The sequence below is a fragment of the Amphiprion ocellaris genome, chromosome 9, assembly GCF_022539595.1.
Source record: "Amphiprion ocellaris isolate individual 3 ecotype Okinawa chromosome 9, ASM2253959v1, whole genome shotgun sequence".
Taxonomy (NCBI): Eukaryota; Metazoa; Chordata; class Actinopteri; family Pomacentridae; genus Amphiprion; species Amphiprion ocellaris.
In genome coordinates, this window is record NC_072774.1 from 6,407,809 (window position 1) to 6,426,229 (window position 18,421).

General features: G+C 43.3%; 1 protein-coding gene across 2 annotated transcripts; it reads left to right on the plus strand.

Annotated features, from left to right (window-relative positions):
- The first annotated feature begins 594 nt into the window (after nucleotides 1-594).
- Nucleotides 595-16,142, plus strand: nacad (NAC alpha domain containing). Of its 2 annotated transcripts, XM_055013766.1 has the most exons (11): nucleotides 595-1,595; nucleotides 1,729-2,429; nucleotides 5,637-5,923; nucleotides 6,033-11,418; nucleotides 11,616-11,864; nucleotides 12,224-12,315; nucleotides 13,547-13,615; nucleotides 13,771-13,917; nucleotides 15,191-15,322; nucleotides 15,431-15,553; nucleotides 15,986-16,142. In XM_055013766.1, the coding sequence occupies exons 2-11, from the start codon at nucleotides 2,345-2,347 to the stop codon at nucleotides 15,998-16,000; spliced, it is 6,585 nt and encodes a 2,194-aa protein (XP_054869741.1). In that variant the 5' UTR covers nucleotides 595-1,595; nucleotides 1,729-2,344; the 3' UTR covers nucleotides 16,001-16,142. The 2 variants fall into 2 exon arrangements, with proteins under 2 accessions (XP_054869741.1, XP_023132920.2); XM_023277152.3 differs by having other exon boundaries at nucleotides 595-2,429.
- The last annotated feature ends 2,279 nt before the right edge of the window (nucleotides 16,143-18,421 follow it).

The window sequence follows — 18,421 nt, forward strand, 5'->3', positions numbered from 1 at the left end:
CTAAAAAGATGATTCTGCAGGTTAGCACAATAATCTACCAAACACAGTAAACATAGCTTAGTATTAAAGTGACACACCTTGACACTGCCACTACTCCTGGACTTTTATGACTCTCTACAAAAGAAACACAAAATTATTGGCAGACCAACACTCTGTTCTTCGATTATTATTCTGTATATTTATTAAAAATACTTATTTTTGATGTTGATATGATGTACAGCTTTGGCCTGATTCTTTAACTTTTTCTTTATGTTTAACATGTAAATGAATATCTTTTTTTTTTTTTTTTGCTGTGATTTTACTAAGCAGGAATAAAACTGTAAAATAACAGATAATCTTTATTTCAAATAATTTAATTCAATTCCATTCAATTCTAATAAATAATCAAATAAATTTTTAATTCATTACAGCGAAAATAACGCGTTAATTAACACATTAAGAATAACAACGCACTTCGTCCCATCCTCCTCAGTTCCCTCATTTCTGGCACACCGGTAACTCTGATGAACACTCCAGCCCAGTAGGTGGCGGTAATGAACCTAAAGTCTGTTTGCAGCCATGAAGAAGAAGCACAGGAAGTACTGAGTGAAGTCAGGCACTGGTGAACAGTGAAGGAAGACGAGCTTGAGCTCGTCTTAAAAATCTTCCCGATGGCAGCTTGGATAAAAGCCTGGTTGTGTGCAAATTGTACAACAAAGAGTTTTCTGATCACTGCAGCACTTCAAGCCGACGGTATCACCTCAATGTAAAACATGTTGCTGTTAGCACCAGAGCTAATGTTAGCTACGAGTCATGCTAATGGTGTAGCCATCCCATAATAGACCACTTTTCTAGACAATGCTTGAGTTTACAGAAAGTCTTAAAATGTTGAATAAAATCGCTATAATTGTACTTAGATTTGCAGTAATCTGTGAATGTAGCAGACAGATGAAAAATGCAGATAAATAGAAATGAAACATTTTTGTGGTTTAAGTTTTTACTCCGTCGAGGCTCTGCCTCCTTGGAGGAGGAATAACCTAAACAACAAAAATATCTAAAATCACTTTTTTCTATATGTCCCATTTTCCTTTTTTTAACATAAATTTTAAATTATAAACACGAATATGTCTATTCATCGATTCAGCTGTCAACCACAATTTTATTTGAATTGAAAAAACTTCACTTATTGTGTCAAATATTGCTGTTTGACAAAGCTGCAATTAATTGCAATTAATTAATTACAAAGCCTGTAATTAATTAGATTAAATTTTTAAATCGTGTCCCACCACTAGAATTAATATATTTTTTCTGTATTTTTAAAAAATGATTATCTGTTAATTTCAGAAAGCATTGACAATCTGTACAGGTAAAAACCTTTTTTTTTCTCCAAAAAATCTAATTTATTCTATGCTGAGTTTTGCTGCTTTTGTTTTTGAATGCCATTCTGTTGTTTGTCTTTATCTGTGTAATGCACTTTAAATCACCCCGTGTCTGAAAATGAGCCAAACAAGGTTGAGAGCTGAAGATGGAGGCAGAAACAGATGCTCCGGTTGCCTTCAGGGGAAACGTCTCCCTGCTGAATCCTGCGGGATGTAATAAGAGCAGGAGGCAGGGAGGTATAATTAGCAGCTCACTTTTCGGTTTCACTTCTGCCCTTTCTGATTCTCTGTGTTTCAGTTTCCCCCCTCTCTGTTTTGTTTTCCTTGAATCCCCTCTCTCATCCCCATCATCTCCCTCTTGTTTTTGCAGTACTGGTCCTTTCCTTCAAGGTTGGCGGCAGCACTGAGAGCTCGGCAGAAATCTGCTGACATCATCTCCCACGATCCAGTCATGGCTTGGCTGGGAGCGAACGGAGGGGGGTGAAAAAGAGGGCGAGAGAAAGAGGGAGAATGGGAGGAGGGAGGGAGGAAAGCAGGAACTGGGCATCAAGAGAGAGAATACTGCAGCTCAGATTCTGCACTCACACACACACACACACACACACACACACACACACACACACACACACACACACACACACACACACATATATTCAGATGATCATGAGGCTCTAAAACACACGCCCACAACAGCAGCATCACTGTCCTGCACCACAGAAAGAAGACCAACCTCCACTCCCATCTCTGCCTCCTTCGCTGTCCGTCTGCCTCATTCTGTCTCACACACAAACACACTCTCATATAGACAGACACGTGCTGCAGGGGAGATCTGAGAGCTGGTTCGCTGAGCATTCACATCCCCCTCCCCATCCTTCTTCTTCTTCTTCTTCTTCTTTCTCCCTCTCACACTCTCTCCCTCTTCACCTTGTCTGTTCCGGCTGTATGGTTTATTGTTGCGTCAGAGCCACAGAGAGCCAGCGAGGAGCATGCCGGGGGAGAGCACTCACAGATCCGTCCCCGCCGACAAGCATCCGGAGCAGGGGACCGAGGAGACGGGGCTCCCTGGACCAGGTAGGACCTCTGGGGATGGTTTGGGGATGGACACAGGAGAGAGATTGTGGATTATGTAGACCATGTAGATGATATCAAGCAGATGACAGATGATACTGAGAATATTAGGAGGTTATTAACTGCTCCAACTCTGTTTATGTGCAATCTGAGTCCAGCAACTCTCACCTCACCTTTTTCTATTTTAACCTCTCTTAAAATTTGCTTCCAAAACCTTTCTGTAATTTGCAGATCCCTCCACCCTAAACTCGACCTCCCTCATTCCCAGTAACCCTTCATCTTCACGCCACATCCGCATCCTCATCTCCACATCAGTTTTTTTTTTTAGCGAGCAGCATGGAGTAGCTCCTCCCTTCCCCCAGCCTCAACAGGAACATGACACAGCAGCATGGCACAGCACACAAAAACACAGTCCCACAGGAACGGAGGCGTTTGTTTTTGTTGCTTGATAAAACAGAAAATTGTCAGATATTGCCCATGAAGTCGGAAATTGAGCTGCAGAGAAAGTTCCCTGCCTCCTCGCCTGGACATATTTTACAATTCTGCTTTAACTTTATCCTTTGTCTGATCTAGTTTTGGTCCTCTTGGCATGTATGTGTATGTACATATGCATAGATATTGTATATAAATGTGTGTGTATGCAATTGGGAGTCAGAGAAAGACAAAGCAGCATATGGCAGTGGTGGGGTATCTCTTTCATGGCTCAACCTGAGCAGCAGCTGAAATAGAGGCTCTCCTTTGGGGGTGGCAGTCCAGCTCTGCAGCCTCTGTGACGCAGCTCCAGTATGCTTAAATGCGGCCTGCTGCTCATACGGCAAGCCAGGCGCTCGATTTTACTGCCCCAGACGGGACTCCAGGGCTGGGCAGATGTATTATGACATTGGATTATATAGCAGGAGAGCCAAACCGTAGTTCTGTAGTTCGTATTTTTCTACCTTGGTGTGTTTTTGTCGGGCCCTGCAGGACGAAACAGTCAGCTACTCGACTGCACTGTACATTAAACTGTAGCACAGGGGTTGCCTTTTTGTGCATGCTTTGCTGTGCATCCCTCTGACTAGTCTTTGATGCATGACTCAGCACACAAACACACCTTGGGCTTATTACTGGGGCAGTGATCAAGGCAGGCCTGCTAAGTGCTGATGCTTGCATCTGCTTCTACCCCGGGCAGGGCAGGGCAGGGCAGGGCAGGGCAGGGCAGGACAGCAGCAGCAGCAGCGACGAGGAAGGAGAAGCACAGAGGAGAAATAAATAAATAAATGACAGAACCAATGAGTCACTTGGAAGTCCTGCTTTATACAGCCAAGGAGAGGACTAAACCGGAGAAGGTTTAGAGATAATTTGAGGGAGTGACGTAAAGACGGAGCAGCAGAACAGAGAGTGGATGTGATGTTTCCTGTGAGCGTTTTGTGGCTGGCACTGAGCTGAGCCACTTGTGTGCTGTAACGGCCAATCAGCATGTGGATTGAGGTCACCGTGGCAATGGCCCAGTTAAGGAAGCAAATGAAGGTTCTGTTCTTGGCTGTGTGTGTTGTAAAGAACGGCTTACAGCGCATCTTCTGGGGATATGGCGGTGAATGTATAGTTTTGTGTTGTGATAATCAATCAGTGCAGGAAAAATCATTGAAGACGATAAGTGGAAGTGAGACGGATGATGAATACAGTCTTTTATTTCATCTATTTCCTTCTTTCTTGCTCATACACAAGACTCCCTCCACTCACCCCTTGACCCATTTTCCTTCACTCATCCTGTCATTTCATCTCAATGATTTCTCCATTTCTGGTCACGGATGATGATACGAGACGATAGCATGATCTAGAAGAGGACAGAGAGCTTTGTACTTCAACAGCAGCTCCCTTTGCCTGTGGCTAATTGTGTAATTGTGTATGTAACACTCTGAACTCCAAGCAGTTTCTGGCCATTTCTTTGCTCCCTTAGACTCATTTTTCACTGCAATTTGAAGTCCTGCAACTGTGTGGAAACAGAACAAACATGGTTAGAAGTAGAGGGAACTCAGAAATGTGTTCTGTGCAGCATGACAGAGTTAAAATGCCATAAATCATAAAAGAAACATTGCAATTCTCGATTTATTTTTTTTTAAAAAAACTGTAAAATCAGTAGGTGCAAGCTTTATCTAAAAGTCCCCCATATTCCTTGATTGGTGCCAAATCTCAGAAGGTGTTTCACCATGCTGAATGTATCCTCCAATAACTTAATGGAAACGTGGTCATCTGTATACTGCTTGTGAGCCATGTTGCTTTTATTTTATTGATCCAGCATGTTTTGTTTTCCTCTTCAGTCTCTCTTGGCATCTCCATTTGGCTTCATGTAAACACAGTTGACCTGAAAAGTCCCTGAATTTTTGTCGTGGGACTGTTGCTCACAGCTGAGTCACTCATAGCTTCCCAATTTTGCTGAGAAACATGGAATTTTTTATTTTTTACACATTTTGGTTGCGACAGTCACTTTATTTTTGGCAATTTATTTAAATGAGATAAAATACTGCAATTTTAAATTATTATTATGGTTATTTTTTAGGTTCATAGACCATCGGAGAGTTGAAAATTCTGTGATCCATTCTGTTTTTACACTTTGTAGCTCTGGTAAATGGTGCACTGTTTTTAAAAGATGCTTTTCAACGATAACGTGCTTTTCAAACCTACACCAGCTTTTAGGATTGGGAGGTTTAATACAGAAAGAGAAAGAGAGACATTTAGACTTGCAGAGGTAAAGAATACTGTTGAGTCTGTAGAGAAACCAGCATAATGGAGGACATCTGCAGGCAGGATTATTCTGTTCTAAGCTCTTTTCAAGAAAACATCTAAAGAGAAACATCTATCATCTGCATTTTCAGGCCTGGCAATTGTTTTTCTCTCCAAAGGCAATTGCAGTGTCGGTGTTGAGCTGAGAGATATTTGTTGTATTTACTGACTGGCATTTCACTGACATTTTGCTGCTCTCTGTAGTGTGTGCGATAAGAAAAGCGAAGTTCAATTAAGGAGATACAAAGTCTATTATTGTACAATAAAGGAGGCATAGCCTGACATATCATGCCTACTGTCGTGGTTCTAAGATAATTCTGTCAGCTTGGTTGAGCTCATTTCTTGCTAATTTAACATAAGTACCCAATCTTTTTTTTTAAATGGGGATTTTGATGTGACTGCTCCTTCCCTTTACTTAAAATGTTGTTTTACATTTTATTCTATTTCCAGACATGACCAGACACCCGTCTACTGACTCCACACCGAGTGACAGTGGCTCCTCGCCAAGTGACAGCGGTTCCAGTCCTTCTCCCAGCACTCCACAGAAGCTACTCCCAGCATGCACTTCTCCGTTTGGACCGCGACTGTTTCACGTGACACCCAGCTCCTCTGGGACTCCAAGACCTCAGCCTGAAGGCTCCGACCATCGCAACAACAACACACCCAGACTGTCCGGAAAGTTAGGCGGTCATGGACCATGTGGCCGCCACCTTCCTGTAAAGATGGAGAGAATAAAGGTGTGTGTATTTGAGCATATTTGCAGTAATACAACAGATATGGTAACAGATGCATTCAGTGATATACTGATATAAACTTGTATTTGAATGTATAATGTGTCATTCCCAGGTCCTGACTGGTTCTGAAGTGGAGAGTGACTATCAAGAGCCACACACCATTGACACCAGGGTGGTGATGGGTCAAGAGACACTCCTCAAAACAACAGAGATCCAGAAAGGGAACCCTCTTGTTGCACCAAGTGGTCAAGCTATCCCTTTGCCAGATATTCCGAGCTTTTCAGCTCCTCAGGCACAAGCGAAAGAGACTCAGCTGGAAACCAGCAAAGACGAACACCAATCCCAAAGCACTCAAAAACAGGAGGATCAGCAAAAAGAAACAGTACAGCCCTCGACTGCTCTTCCTTTTCACAACCCCTTGTTCCCTTCCTCTAACTCCCCAGAGCCAGTCACCACAGACGACAGTTTGATAGACAACAAGGAAGAGGGCGAGACCCTCTCTCAAGATGAAGTGCCTTCCCTTGCTTGTTCTGAGCTTGCCTGTCCAGTTGCTTTGTCCTTCTCTGAGCCCAGCTATACTGTCGACCCACTGCGAGTGGGCGTGCCCTCATCTCTTGACCCAGACCTTTACTATACCGCCCCTTCCACCCCGATCAAGATGGCTTCTCGCTCTTCGCACCTTAAACATCATTCATATCCGGGCTCGCCAGCCTGCCCTCTCTCCCCTGGCTCTCCCTCTGACAGCGAGGACCTCTGTTCGCCTCTCACCTCCCCTTCTGGCTCTTATATCACAGCAGAGGGAGGCAGCTGGGCCTCCTCTTATACATCCTCCACCTCCCCATCCACTTCCCCCAACCTTCTCCTCACAGAAGAAACACAGGAGGCCCCTGCTTGCTTTGTGAGCTCCTTATCCGAGATTGGAGATGAAGTTGGGGAGGAAAAGGGGCGAGTAGGACCAGAACGGGAGGAGGAAAGAGCTCAAGACTTCTGCCTGTATCATCCTGAAGATTTTGTTCTTAATTCCCGGATTGGTATAACAGACACGGTGATCCTTGAGGAGGACGAAGCTCTAAAATCGGAAGAGATCAATATTTCAAGAGAAAGTTGTCGTCCTTGCTGGGTGACTGAGGATGCATCCCCTCTAAGAAGCAGCAGTACCAGTGACTCCCAGGAGGATGGGGGAGAGTCTGAAAGTTCACTCTGCCCACTGGAAGAGGCCGGCGCCGGGAGAGCTGAGTATTCTAGACCCATGCAGACGGGCCTGAGGCTGCACCTGGAGGCATGTATATCAGAGGAACATTACGGACAGATGGACAGCCACCCAGAACGTCCCTCCACTGCCTTGACCCCTGACACAGAGAACATGACCATGGCTTCATCCAGCCTTAGCCCTGACTCACCTGTCCTCCCCTTTGATGCCTTCTGTCCTGGAGCTTTTGACCACCTTGGCCCCAGTTCTTTCATTCTCTCACAGGCAGCCTGTGCTGACGATATACCCGACGACGAGAGGATGATCCCTGCCTCCCTGATCTCCTTTCCCCTCCACACCAGCCTCATCTTTAAGGCTGATTCAATGGAAATCACGCTGTTCCCCACAGAGGAAGAGAATGAAATAGATGTTAATGACAGAAATGAAGGAAAGGATGCATATGCTGCAGGAGAGGAGGAGGCAGATGTTGAAGATGATGATGATGATGACGACGATGATGAAGACGATGATTACGATTATGATGATGATGATGGCAATGCGAATGGAGCTGCACACAGTGATGAAGATGAGGAAAATAATAAACATGATGATGAGGCAGGTGAGGAAGCTAAGGTAGAAGTGAAAGTGGTAGAAGAAGAGGAAGAGGAGGAAGAACAAGAGCAGGATGATGATGATGATGATGACGATGAAGAGGAGGAGGAGTGTGATAGCAAAGCAGTGGAGGATCCTACAGATGAAGACAGCTCAGCATCTTTTCTTCATTCACTCTCAGAAACATCTATCAACGAGGGCTTGGATGAATCCTTCTGCTTCCAAGACGATACAGATGACTCATTAGATTCCGCCTCCTATAATGGGGAGGAAGATGAACGTCTATACAGCACTGAGAGGCATGCACAATCACTAGAGCCCACAGCAGCAGACGGACCCGATCAGTCTGAAATCCAACCAGAACGTGAACAGATGTCTACCACTGGAGCAGGTCACACTGAACCTTTGCATATACAACTGAGCATGGACATAGAAGTGGATCACCCCAACACATCCTGTCCTTCTGAAGCCATTGCTGTCCACCCTAAAGGCAACAATAAAGAACCTGTGGGTGACCCACAGTCAGACCCTGAACTGGGATCTATGGATGGAACAGGGCGGACACAAACTTCAGAAGTGAGCACAGACAAACAAGTGGATCACCAGAAACTGCAGAGTCCTTCAGAAGCAAATTCTTGCCATCCAGAATCCTCCAGCAACCTCAGCAAGAGTGGGAATGAGAATGAAACGACAGATAATGCTGTTTCTTCCAACCCTCCTGTTGTCATCCAAGCCTCACCTGACCCTGATACTGAATCCCAAACTTTTCCTCCATCTGTCTCACCTGTGCAGGAGTTCAGCTCAGTCCTTCCAGAAGAATCAGCTGAGGAAAAGGCCCAAGTGCAAGATTTGCAATCACAAAGTGAGTGTTCAGGAGCAGAGCCCTCAAAAGAACCAGAGAGAGACTCTTTTAAATTGCTCATCAAGCCTCGTCATTACCACTCTGAAAGCCAAAGGACTGTAGGAGCAAGTAGAGTTGTGTTATCAAAATCTTTCTCCAGTAAATATGACGTGCCTGTCGGGGCAGAAGCCATGTGTAGGTCCAGTATTCAGTCTGACACTGAGCTTGACCAGAAGAATGGCAATGCCTCAGCTGAATCTATGAGTATGGAGTGCAGAATTAGTGAGTCCGGTCCCTCTCTGAATATGGTCACTGCTACCAATGACCTGAATAAAGGCGTTCTTCTGCTGTCCTGCCCAAAAGACTCAATCCCCAACCCCAGTAATATCCCCGTTTCTGCCTCTGCCATCTCAGAACTTGGTGACAATCTGGCCCTGACGCCTGAACACTGCCCCGGTGACTCTGCACAGGAGAACCTGCGAGAAAACACCCTGAGTACCGATGAGGGGATCCTGGGAGCAGTCGGATCCCCACACTCCCCTCTTGCCATCTCACCCAAAAGGGAAAACTCAGAAACAGACACAAGCAGAGAGATTGGTCCTGGAGCTGGAGCTTGGTGTGATGCCAGGATGGGGCTGGGCTTCGGTCTTGGTTTAGGATCAGGGGCTGAATTTGGTGTCTGGGGAGCTGGTGAGTCTCTCTCCTTGTCTCTGGGGAAGAGATACGAGTTAGAGACGGAAAGCCTGCTTATGTGTGATACCGAGGGCCAAAGCACACAGACGTCGATGGTTCCTAACATGACCAGTGAAGTGTGTAAAAATTATGACAATGTTCTGGGCTCTATTCTGGATGAAGAAGATAACAACAGTCTGTGTGGAAGGAAGGACCAAGTAATGGATGAAGAACTGGTCGGAGAGGCAGCTTCTGAGTCCAACTTGGCCCGTTGGAAGTCCATCGAGGAGATCTCAGAGGCAGGGGGAGGAGAGGACGGAAGTTCCAGATTCCCAGAGGACGACGTCAGCAATCTAAACCCAAACAATGAAGGAGATAACACACAAATACAAGACACTTGGAGGAATTCTAACAATAACAATGACTCTGTCTTTGACTCTTTGGAAGTAGGAATATATGGAAGCCTGAATGCTCTATCAGAGGAAGTGAGACACCAGAAAGTGAGTGTCAGTGCTAGAGAGTCTGTGTCTAATATTCCACTTGAAGAGATGCCACCTCAGGTTTCGGCTGTGATTCCTGATAAAGAGCAAGAACCAACAGACAGATCTATAAACCAGACATCTGACATAATGCAGACACCATTCTCCAAGGAAGGTATCTGTGGCATCTCAGTGCCAGTAGTTGAAACTCACACAGATGCAATAAACAAACATTTCAACTCGCTCGATAAATTGAGATGTCATACTAATCCGGAATGTCAGACAATCCCTCCAAATTCAACATTTTCTTTACTACAGGGATCTTTTGGATCCTTCACTCCTAAATGCAGGTCTGACAATTCCAGACCAAGTAGAGCTAGTCAAGACAAGGTGGAAAATACTGGTTCTCCGTCAGAAACAGACATGGTGAAGCCTCAGACCGAAGGCCAAAGAAAATGCGATGTCAGTCCTGTGACTGACAGAATTGTTGATGAACCAAAGACTAAAGATGCCTTTAGAGGAGAGCAGTGTGTTGTTTGTAACTCAGGGGATGACGATGAGGAAGAGAAAGTGGGAGGAAAAGCAAAAAAGAGTGGCGAAAATAAAGATAAGAGGAACAAAAAGGAAAAAAAATCCTCTTCTGCACAGAATGGCCAAGAGCACTTTGCATGTCACACCCCTAAGGGGGGACTTTGCACAGATACACCGATTGCTGCTAAGAAAGGGAGGAGAGGGAAGAACAAACAGAGGGCATCCCAGACAGGCGGTCATGGCGACTCCAGCCCTGAATCTGTAGACGATTCAAAGAAACCTTCTGTTCCATTAAATACCACAGCAGATGGATGGTCAAAGGGGAACTCAGACAATTCTAAGACTAAGAAAGGCAGCAGTGCCAACAACAACTTTTCACCGCCTGATTGTCAACAGAGGACATCCGGTACAAACAAAGTTGAAGCCAGTTCACAGATGCAAGGGAATAACAGTCCCAGTCCTGATGTCAAAACTCCCAGCCATGGACACTCCAACTCTGCCACACTTACCCCAGACAATCTCAACATTGTGATGGCAGTGAACCAAAATTTACAGCAGAACCAGGAGGTTCTTGATAACAGACAACTGCCTGATAGTCAGGGAGGGCTCACAGTGGACATTAATGACAACAACATAAACCCAGGCCACAGCCCACCTACCCATAACACCATATCATACTCTCTGACCCCACCGTCTTCCTCGGCATCTCCTATTTCCTCCTCTTCATCCTCCTCCTCTCTACCTTTTGCCTCAACAGAGCCAGAGAATGATCTTCCCACACCTGTGCAGGAATCCCAACCTGTCCTCTCTGCCCTACAACAAACTTCACAGTCCATGTGCCACACTACCTTTCCCACATCACAGCGAGCCCCTGATTCCAGATTTCTTCCTAACAACAACCTCCAAGAGGTCACTGATGTCTTTTCTACATCAAGTATCCCTGCCACAAGTGTCTCTTCGCCCTCATTCTCCACTGGCATTCCGCTAAGCCTGTTCCAAGCTACCCAGGAGTTGTCTTCAGCCAGCTCGGGGACATTAGACTCAGTATGTCCTCCAGACTCTAGTTCCCATCCTCAGTCTCGGTCATATTCACAGTCTCAGGCGAATGCCACCATCCAGTCTCACAAACAAACAAAGCAAGGTCACACATGGAGCTCACAAGACCGATGCAGGGGTGAGTAAATAGATATTTGCTCATTATATTTGTACCACAGGTAAATATGCAAGCTATAGTCAGTTTTGGCACCAGTAAAAGGGATTTAAAAGTTAATAAAAAGAAAAATGGGCATTATATTCCCCTGTTCTGTTGGATTTCAGAGCTTGTAAAGTTAGATAGGAGCTTTCTAACGTTGAAATATGATATTTCTGAAGGTCCTAGTTTGGCTGAGGAGGAGACGGACAGCGAGGATGATAGTGGACTAACTCGACATGTTCAAAGATCTCAGTCCAGAGCAGCTGCAGGAAACAGAAATGGATCACTGCAGAATGAGTCTGGCATAGCCAATCAACGGGAAATCCAGCCTTTCTCTACCCACAGACTACCTGAGAGGCAGTCAGGCTGTCCAATCAACCACAGCCACAACATTTCTGAAGAGATCGACCTCTCCTTCAAAAACAACTGTGAGTAGGAATCCCCTAAATTTCTTCAGCTCCCCGTCCTTCTCTGTTTCTACCTCTTTTCTTTTTCGTTTTGTTCATGCAGTCATTACAGTTACATTTATATGTGTCTGAATATAAACTAAACCGTCTGACAGATCACTACTTGAATTAAGGATGAAGAGGTTTCTATCGTTGCCACGAGCGCTTTGCATATGATGTAGAAATTGGATTTTATAATGAACACTCTTTATCAGCGTAGCTCTAATGAGATAGACTCACTAATGCCCTCGATACATTTACCATGGATATTAGTTTCTCTGCCAGTAAGGATATGATGCACTTCACTTAAATATATGCGTTCTGAATATGTCCTTATGTAGGCTCTATACTGGCTTCCTGTAATGAGTCTGAGAGTGAAGGGTCGGTGCCTGAGCTGGAAGAACCAGAACCACTGAGACCATCAGAGCCACAGGTCAGTCTTTTCGAGTGTTTTTATTGGAGACTACCTTTATAAATACCTTTTATGCAAGTGTAGCATGAGAGGACACAATTGAATGTTATAATATTGCATATTGTACTACATGTAGCATGCTATTGTTCAGAAGAAATTCTATTTAGTTTACGCTGACAATATGCTGAGAAATGGAACTTGTTTTTCCCAAAATCCCAGCACAATGATTCTTCCAAATCAGGAGGATTTTTTTCTGTACACACTGGCAACCTGACAATGGCTATATATATAGAGTGTGTTATGTAGAGATGTTGGCATGACAACTAGAAAGTTTATCAGAAAATCACTCAAATATTCTTTGCAAACTATGGCAGAGGGGACAGAAAGTTAGTGACATGCAATGGTGCATTATCAATAAATGGAGAGGTGCGCCGCACATCATGGGAAGTATTCCTATAGGCAGTCCTGCAGTACTTCTGGAAACTCTTGGAACCACAAGAAAGCCTGCACTCTGAGAATGCTATATCAGGATAATACGGGACAATAAGGTCTTTAAGATAAGATTGAGCTGCCGTTAAGGGCTTTGTCTGTGAGGAGAAGGATTTAAAATTCTATTCAGGGTTTTACAGCGAACTAGTGAAGAGAAGCTAATATGTAAGAAATATGATCTCTCTTACTGGTTCCAGTCAGTTCTCTCAGTGCTGCAGTTTGGATTAATAGGGAGGTTTTTCAGAGAGTTATTAAGACATCCTGATTAATAAGGAATTACAGTAACAGAAGTAACAAAATTCATGAATTAGTTTTTCAGCATCACTCTGAGAAATGTTGTTCCAAATTTTGAAACCATTGTGCAGGAGAAAGAAGGCCGCCTTAGAGATGTGCTTTATGTGTGATGTAAAATATTTATCTTACTCAAAAATAACTCCAAAATTCCTCACAGTAGTAGCTGAGATCAATGCAATGACATCCAGAGTCACTATATGGTTGGATTGTGTGTTTTTGAGGTTTTAAAGGCCAAATACAATATAATATATTCTTATATAAACGATGTCTATGTACAAATACAGTGTGCACTTCTTTTTCTCTTGCGCTACCACCATTAGATATTTGCAAATTAACAGTTGTGGCTGATGCTGATGCTGTGCTGATTGCTATTTTTATACTCCTGCATAAAGGAAACCAACACAAAAGTATATGAGATGTCACTGTGGGCGTAACTTAAAAGTAACTTGTATGTGATTTTCTTTTCCAGTCTATCTCCTCTGCAGATGAAGGGCTGAACAGACCAAAACAGAGCCGCAGTGAGAAGAAGGCCCGCAAGGTCAGACTGCTGTCTATATATGGCTCTATGTACAGTACATATTAAATGGATAAAGTGGTCAAAGACGACATTAACAGTGATTGTGAAATGAGGTATTTAATTTGTGTAACTCTGTACCTAATTCTCACTCTCTCTGCTGCCATATATGTATGTAGGCCATGTCTAAACTGGGTCTGAAGCCAGTCCATGGTGTAACCAGAATCACTATCAGGAAGTCAAAGAGCATCTTGTTTGTCATCAGCAGACCAGATGTATTCAAAAGCCCCGTATCAGACATCTACATTGTATTTGGAGAGGCAAAGGTAAGTCGTTCTTTATTCTTTATTATTTACAGTACACAACAGAGGAGAGTAGACCCATGTGCAATATCCCTTAAATGTCAAATGGTTCATCATTGTATCTCCTGACAGTAATTATATTATTTATAAGTTGAACAATGTTTGCATGTCTTCATCATGGCTCTACATGGAAAATTGGTGACCAACCAGAAGTCACTGGAAAATCAAAGGGAACACAAGTGCAGCATTAACTGGAAGATACAGAACAAACCATAGTACCACTAATCAGAGCTGCAGTGGCCCTATGGACAGTGTGATATTTGCACACTCTCGCTATGAAAAACAGATTGACACATGCTTCAGACTTGTGATGGGTGGTATCAAAGAAAATTAGAGTTTTTGTGACAGATCAGACGGTATGAAGGACATCATTCTCTGTGGATGGCATCCAAAGGAATGAACAAAAACCTTTCCGTTGCAACATTAAACTAAATAATATGAAAAGAAGCATGAGGAATATTAGGAGCACATTCTTCGGCCAAATGATTAATTTGCTGGGCTCAGATGTTTGGTGTGAACCTGACCAGGACTACCACAGTGAATGCATAGTCCTGACAGTGAAGAACAGAGGTGGAAGTGTGATGATATGGGGAGATGACATTTATAGTTGTATGTCTGAGGATAAACCAAAATACTGGCTGGCAAGATGACTCCCAGCCTGCAGAAGCTTGAAGAAGAGAAAGATTCCAAAATGATAACCATCCAACACATAAAAATCACACAAGAGTTTTTTTTTTTTTTTTCAAAGAACAAAGCGAAAACTATGATCTGGCAAAGTTTCCTGAGTTGAATCCAAGAGAATTCCGTTAGGTAATTTCAAAGAGAATTGTAGAGCAACACAACCCCTCTAGCAAGAGCAGCTGAAAAGAATAGTGTCTGAAAAATGTCAGAAAATCTCTCTAGAAATGTGATATTTTCCAAGGCAAGTAAGATTAAGTCTGTTATAAAAAATAAAGGAATATCACTAATAAAAGATATACTAACTATTTTTCCATTGACTTCTTGCTGTGGGGCCTGCATTTTTATTATAGTATGCCTAAACAGTAAATTGATAATTGCAAATAGGAGCAAACACCTACTGTTTAACTTAGAGGTGAAGCAATTATTGAGAGGTGAGACAATCTGGATTCACATTTAAGTGATATTGCACAGGAGTGTACTGACTTCTGCTGTATACTGTAAGCTCCTGCACATGTTCAGTGCTGCCTCTGACTCTCCTCTGATTTCCTCTTTTCAGATCGAGGATCTTTCTCAGCAGGCTCACAAAGCTGCTGCAGAGAAATTCAAGGTGCCTGTGACCTCGTCTCCTTTAGCTCCACCTGTCCCACCGAGCCTCACCATCAAGGAGAGTGAAGAGGAGGAAGAGGAGGTGCTTATCGTCTCGGCTGTTGTTTCTGGACGCCTACTGTCAGCACGTCTTATCTGCACAATCTTATTGCAATGTTAGCCTAAAAATGTGCGTCTTTCCGTGCTTTAGGTGGACGAGGGCGGTCTGGAGCAGAGGGACATCGAGCTGGTGATGGCTCAGGCCAACGTGTCACGAGCCAAAGCCGTCCGTGCACTGAAACACAACAAGAATGACATTGTGAATGCTATCATGGTGAGGAAGGAGGAGGGAGGAAGGAGGAGGGGGCAGATGGTGAACAAAATAATGAGTCATAGCCAGCGAGCAGGGAGGGAAGGTGTGGGGATGGAGGGCTGGAGGAGGAAGAGCAGAGGACAAATGACAAGTAGAATTTCTCCCCAGTAACTGAGTAACCTCTACAGTTGTGTAGGTCATCAGAGCAGCTTGGTGTCCACTAGATGGCAGCAGCGTCTCACACTGGGATGGAGTTGATGAAGTGACTCGGATGATTTTATTTTCTTGATGTAGTGTAAAACATTATTGAGCTTTTTTTTTTTTTTCAAAGATCACTGGCAAAATGGAGCCGGTTCAAAGTTTAGTTTAATGAAAGAAAGCAGCAGTAATCATTATTTGTTACATTCACTGCTTTATTGCTTTTTAATAATCTTCTCTTCTACTTTCTCACAGGAGCTGACCATGTGAGCGGTGAGGACGTCGTGGCTCCTGCCTCCCTTATTCCAGCCTATAAAGCCTAAAACACCACTGACTCTTCTGTATCGCTGCTGCTGTATGTTGCATCCCCAAAATATCTGCTAAATAAAGTCTGTTCCAACGTAGGCTCTGACTGCACCGTGAGACTGGTCTTACTGACAAGACTGCAAACTGACAAATCCTACAGTTCAAACTTTTTTTTGGGAAGTATGAACAATTGGAAAACATGCAAAAGACTTATTTCTCACCCACATCTCAAAATCTTCATATTTAAACAACTTTTACATGACGAAAACATTACTAATTTGGTGTTTGATCCAAAATAAATGTTATATTATTGCACGCTATTTATTAGAACAGATAGAAAGGGCACATTTCTGTCATTTGCATTATTTAAATATAAGTATTACTACTGTTAAAAAAAGTTTAGTGTCACTTAGAAATGTCCTTATTTTTGAAAGAAAAGCATTTTTTTTTCAATGTAGATAACATTAAATGAATCAGAAATCCAGTCTAGACATTGTTAATGTGGTAAATGACTATTCTAGCTGGAAATGGCTGATTTTTAATGGAATATCTCCATAGAGGTACAGAGGAACATTTCCAGCAACCATCGCTCCTGTGTTCTAATGCTACATTGTGTTAGCTCAGACCTGGGCATCCTACGACCCGCGGACCAGATCCGGCCCGCCGGACGACCCTGACTGGCCCATATGAGGTCGTTGGAAAATATTAAAAGTCAATGCAAATGTATATCGTCACAATACATGCAAACAATACGCCTGCACTGCTTTTATTTTGAAAGGTCTGCTAAGTTACCGTTTTTTCGCGCGTGCTTTCCGTACTTAGCATAAGGTTTATGCGCTGATTGGTTTGTTGGTTAGCTTCATTTCAGCTAACGGCACAAAAAGATTGATTCCGAATGCAGAGTTTTTAACAAGGCATGGACTTCCAAGTATTTCTTCACTGAAGTCAGAGGTAAAGCTGTGGGCTGGTTTGTGGAGAACAGATCGCGGTGCTCAAGGATTATAATCTGAATCAACATTACGAGACCAAACATGGCGGAGAAGTACAAACATTTGACTGATGCAGAGCGGGGAGGATATCTGAAGGTTTGCTAGCTAAACTGCTAAAGCAGCAATGACTTTGTTTTACCAAAGCTCACATCAAAGGATGCAGCAGTCAAGACGAGTTTTCTAATATCCTACAAAATCGCCAAAAACAGTAAGCCATTCCCTGATGGAGAGTTTGTAAAAGAATGTCTGGTGGACTCTGCAGCGTTTATATGCCCGGAGAAGAAAGGAGCGTTCGTTAATGTGGCCCTGTGGAGGCGGGCGGAGAGCAGCGCCGAGAATCTGGAGCTTCAGCTGCACAACAAAGTGGACAATTTTGACGTTTTCTCCTTGGCTCTGGACGAGAGCTGTGATGTCCGTGACACAGCCCAGTTACTCATCTTTGTACGTGGACTAACAAAAAAACTTTGAGATGACGGAGGAGCTGGCAGCTGTGCAGCCAATGAAGGGAACGACGACGGTTCACTGAGGTAAATACATGCATGAACAAGCTGGGACTAAAATGGGAGAATTTGGTTGGTGTTACAACTGATGGCTGTCCAAATTTGACAGGGAAAAATGTTGGACTTTGAAACGGATGCAAGATAAAGTGACTGAAATAAACCCAGAGCAGAAACTGATATTTTTGCATTGTATTATACATCAGGAGGTGCTGTGTAAGTCAGTGCTAAAAATCAACCACGTGACTGAGGTTGTAGCTAAAGTAGTTAACTTTATCAGGGCAAGAGCATTGAATTACAGACAGTTTGTTGTCTTTTTGGAGGAGATGATAGTGAACATGGTAACCTTGGTTACCAGACAGATGTCAGATGGATCAGCCTGGACAAGGTGCTTAAACGAGTTTGGAATCTGAGAGCAGAGATTCAAGAGTTGGGCATTGTACATCATTGTATTGTGTAATTTACTGTTTTTATTGAGATATATATTGAGCAGAGCTTTTAAGTGTACTGGTCCGGCCCTTAACAACCATCAAAGTTTCTCATGTGGCCCCATATGAAAATTAATTGCCCACCCCTGTGTTAGCTAATGGTGTTGAAAGCTAATTGATGATTAGAAAACCCTTGTGCAGTTATGTTAGCACATGAATAAAAGTGTGACTTTTCATGGAAAACATGAAATTGTCTGGTTGACCCCAAACTTTTGAACAGTAGTGTACATGCACATTTATTTGTATTGTGGATTGTATTAATAGTTTCACTTATTAGATTCATCAAAACAAAAACCTAATCTGAGGGCTGCCTTTTGCCTCACCATTCAAAAATAATATTTATAATGAAAACTATAATTTACCCGCGTATTCAGTACTCTAGATACTCTTCCAGTCTGACTAAACACAGCC

Bases quoted from the DNA above. Each gene is read 5' to 3' on its own strand.
- nacad (XM_023277152.3), top strand. From the start codon at position 2,345: ATGCCGGGGGAGAGCACTCACAGATCCGTCCCCGCCGACAAGCATCCG. The intron at 11,419-11,615 runs GTGAGTAAATAG...ATATTTCTGAAG, and splicing joins CTCACAAGACCGATGCAGGG to GTCCTAGTTTGGCTGAGGAG. The intron at 15,323-15,430 runs GTGCTTATCGTC...TCCGTGCTTTAG, and splicing joins GTGAAGAGGAGGAAGAGGAG to GTGGACGAGGGCGGTCTGGA.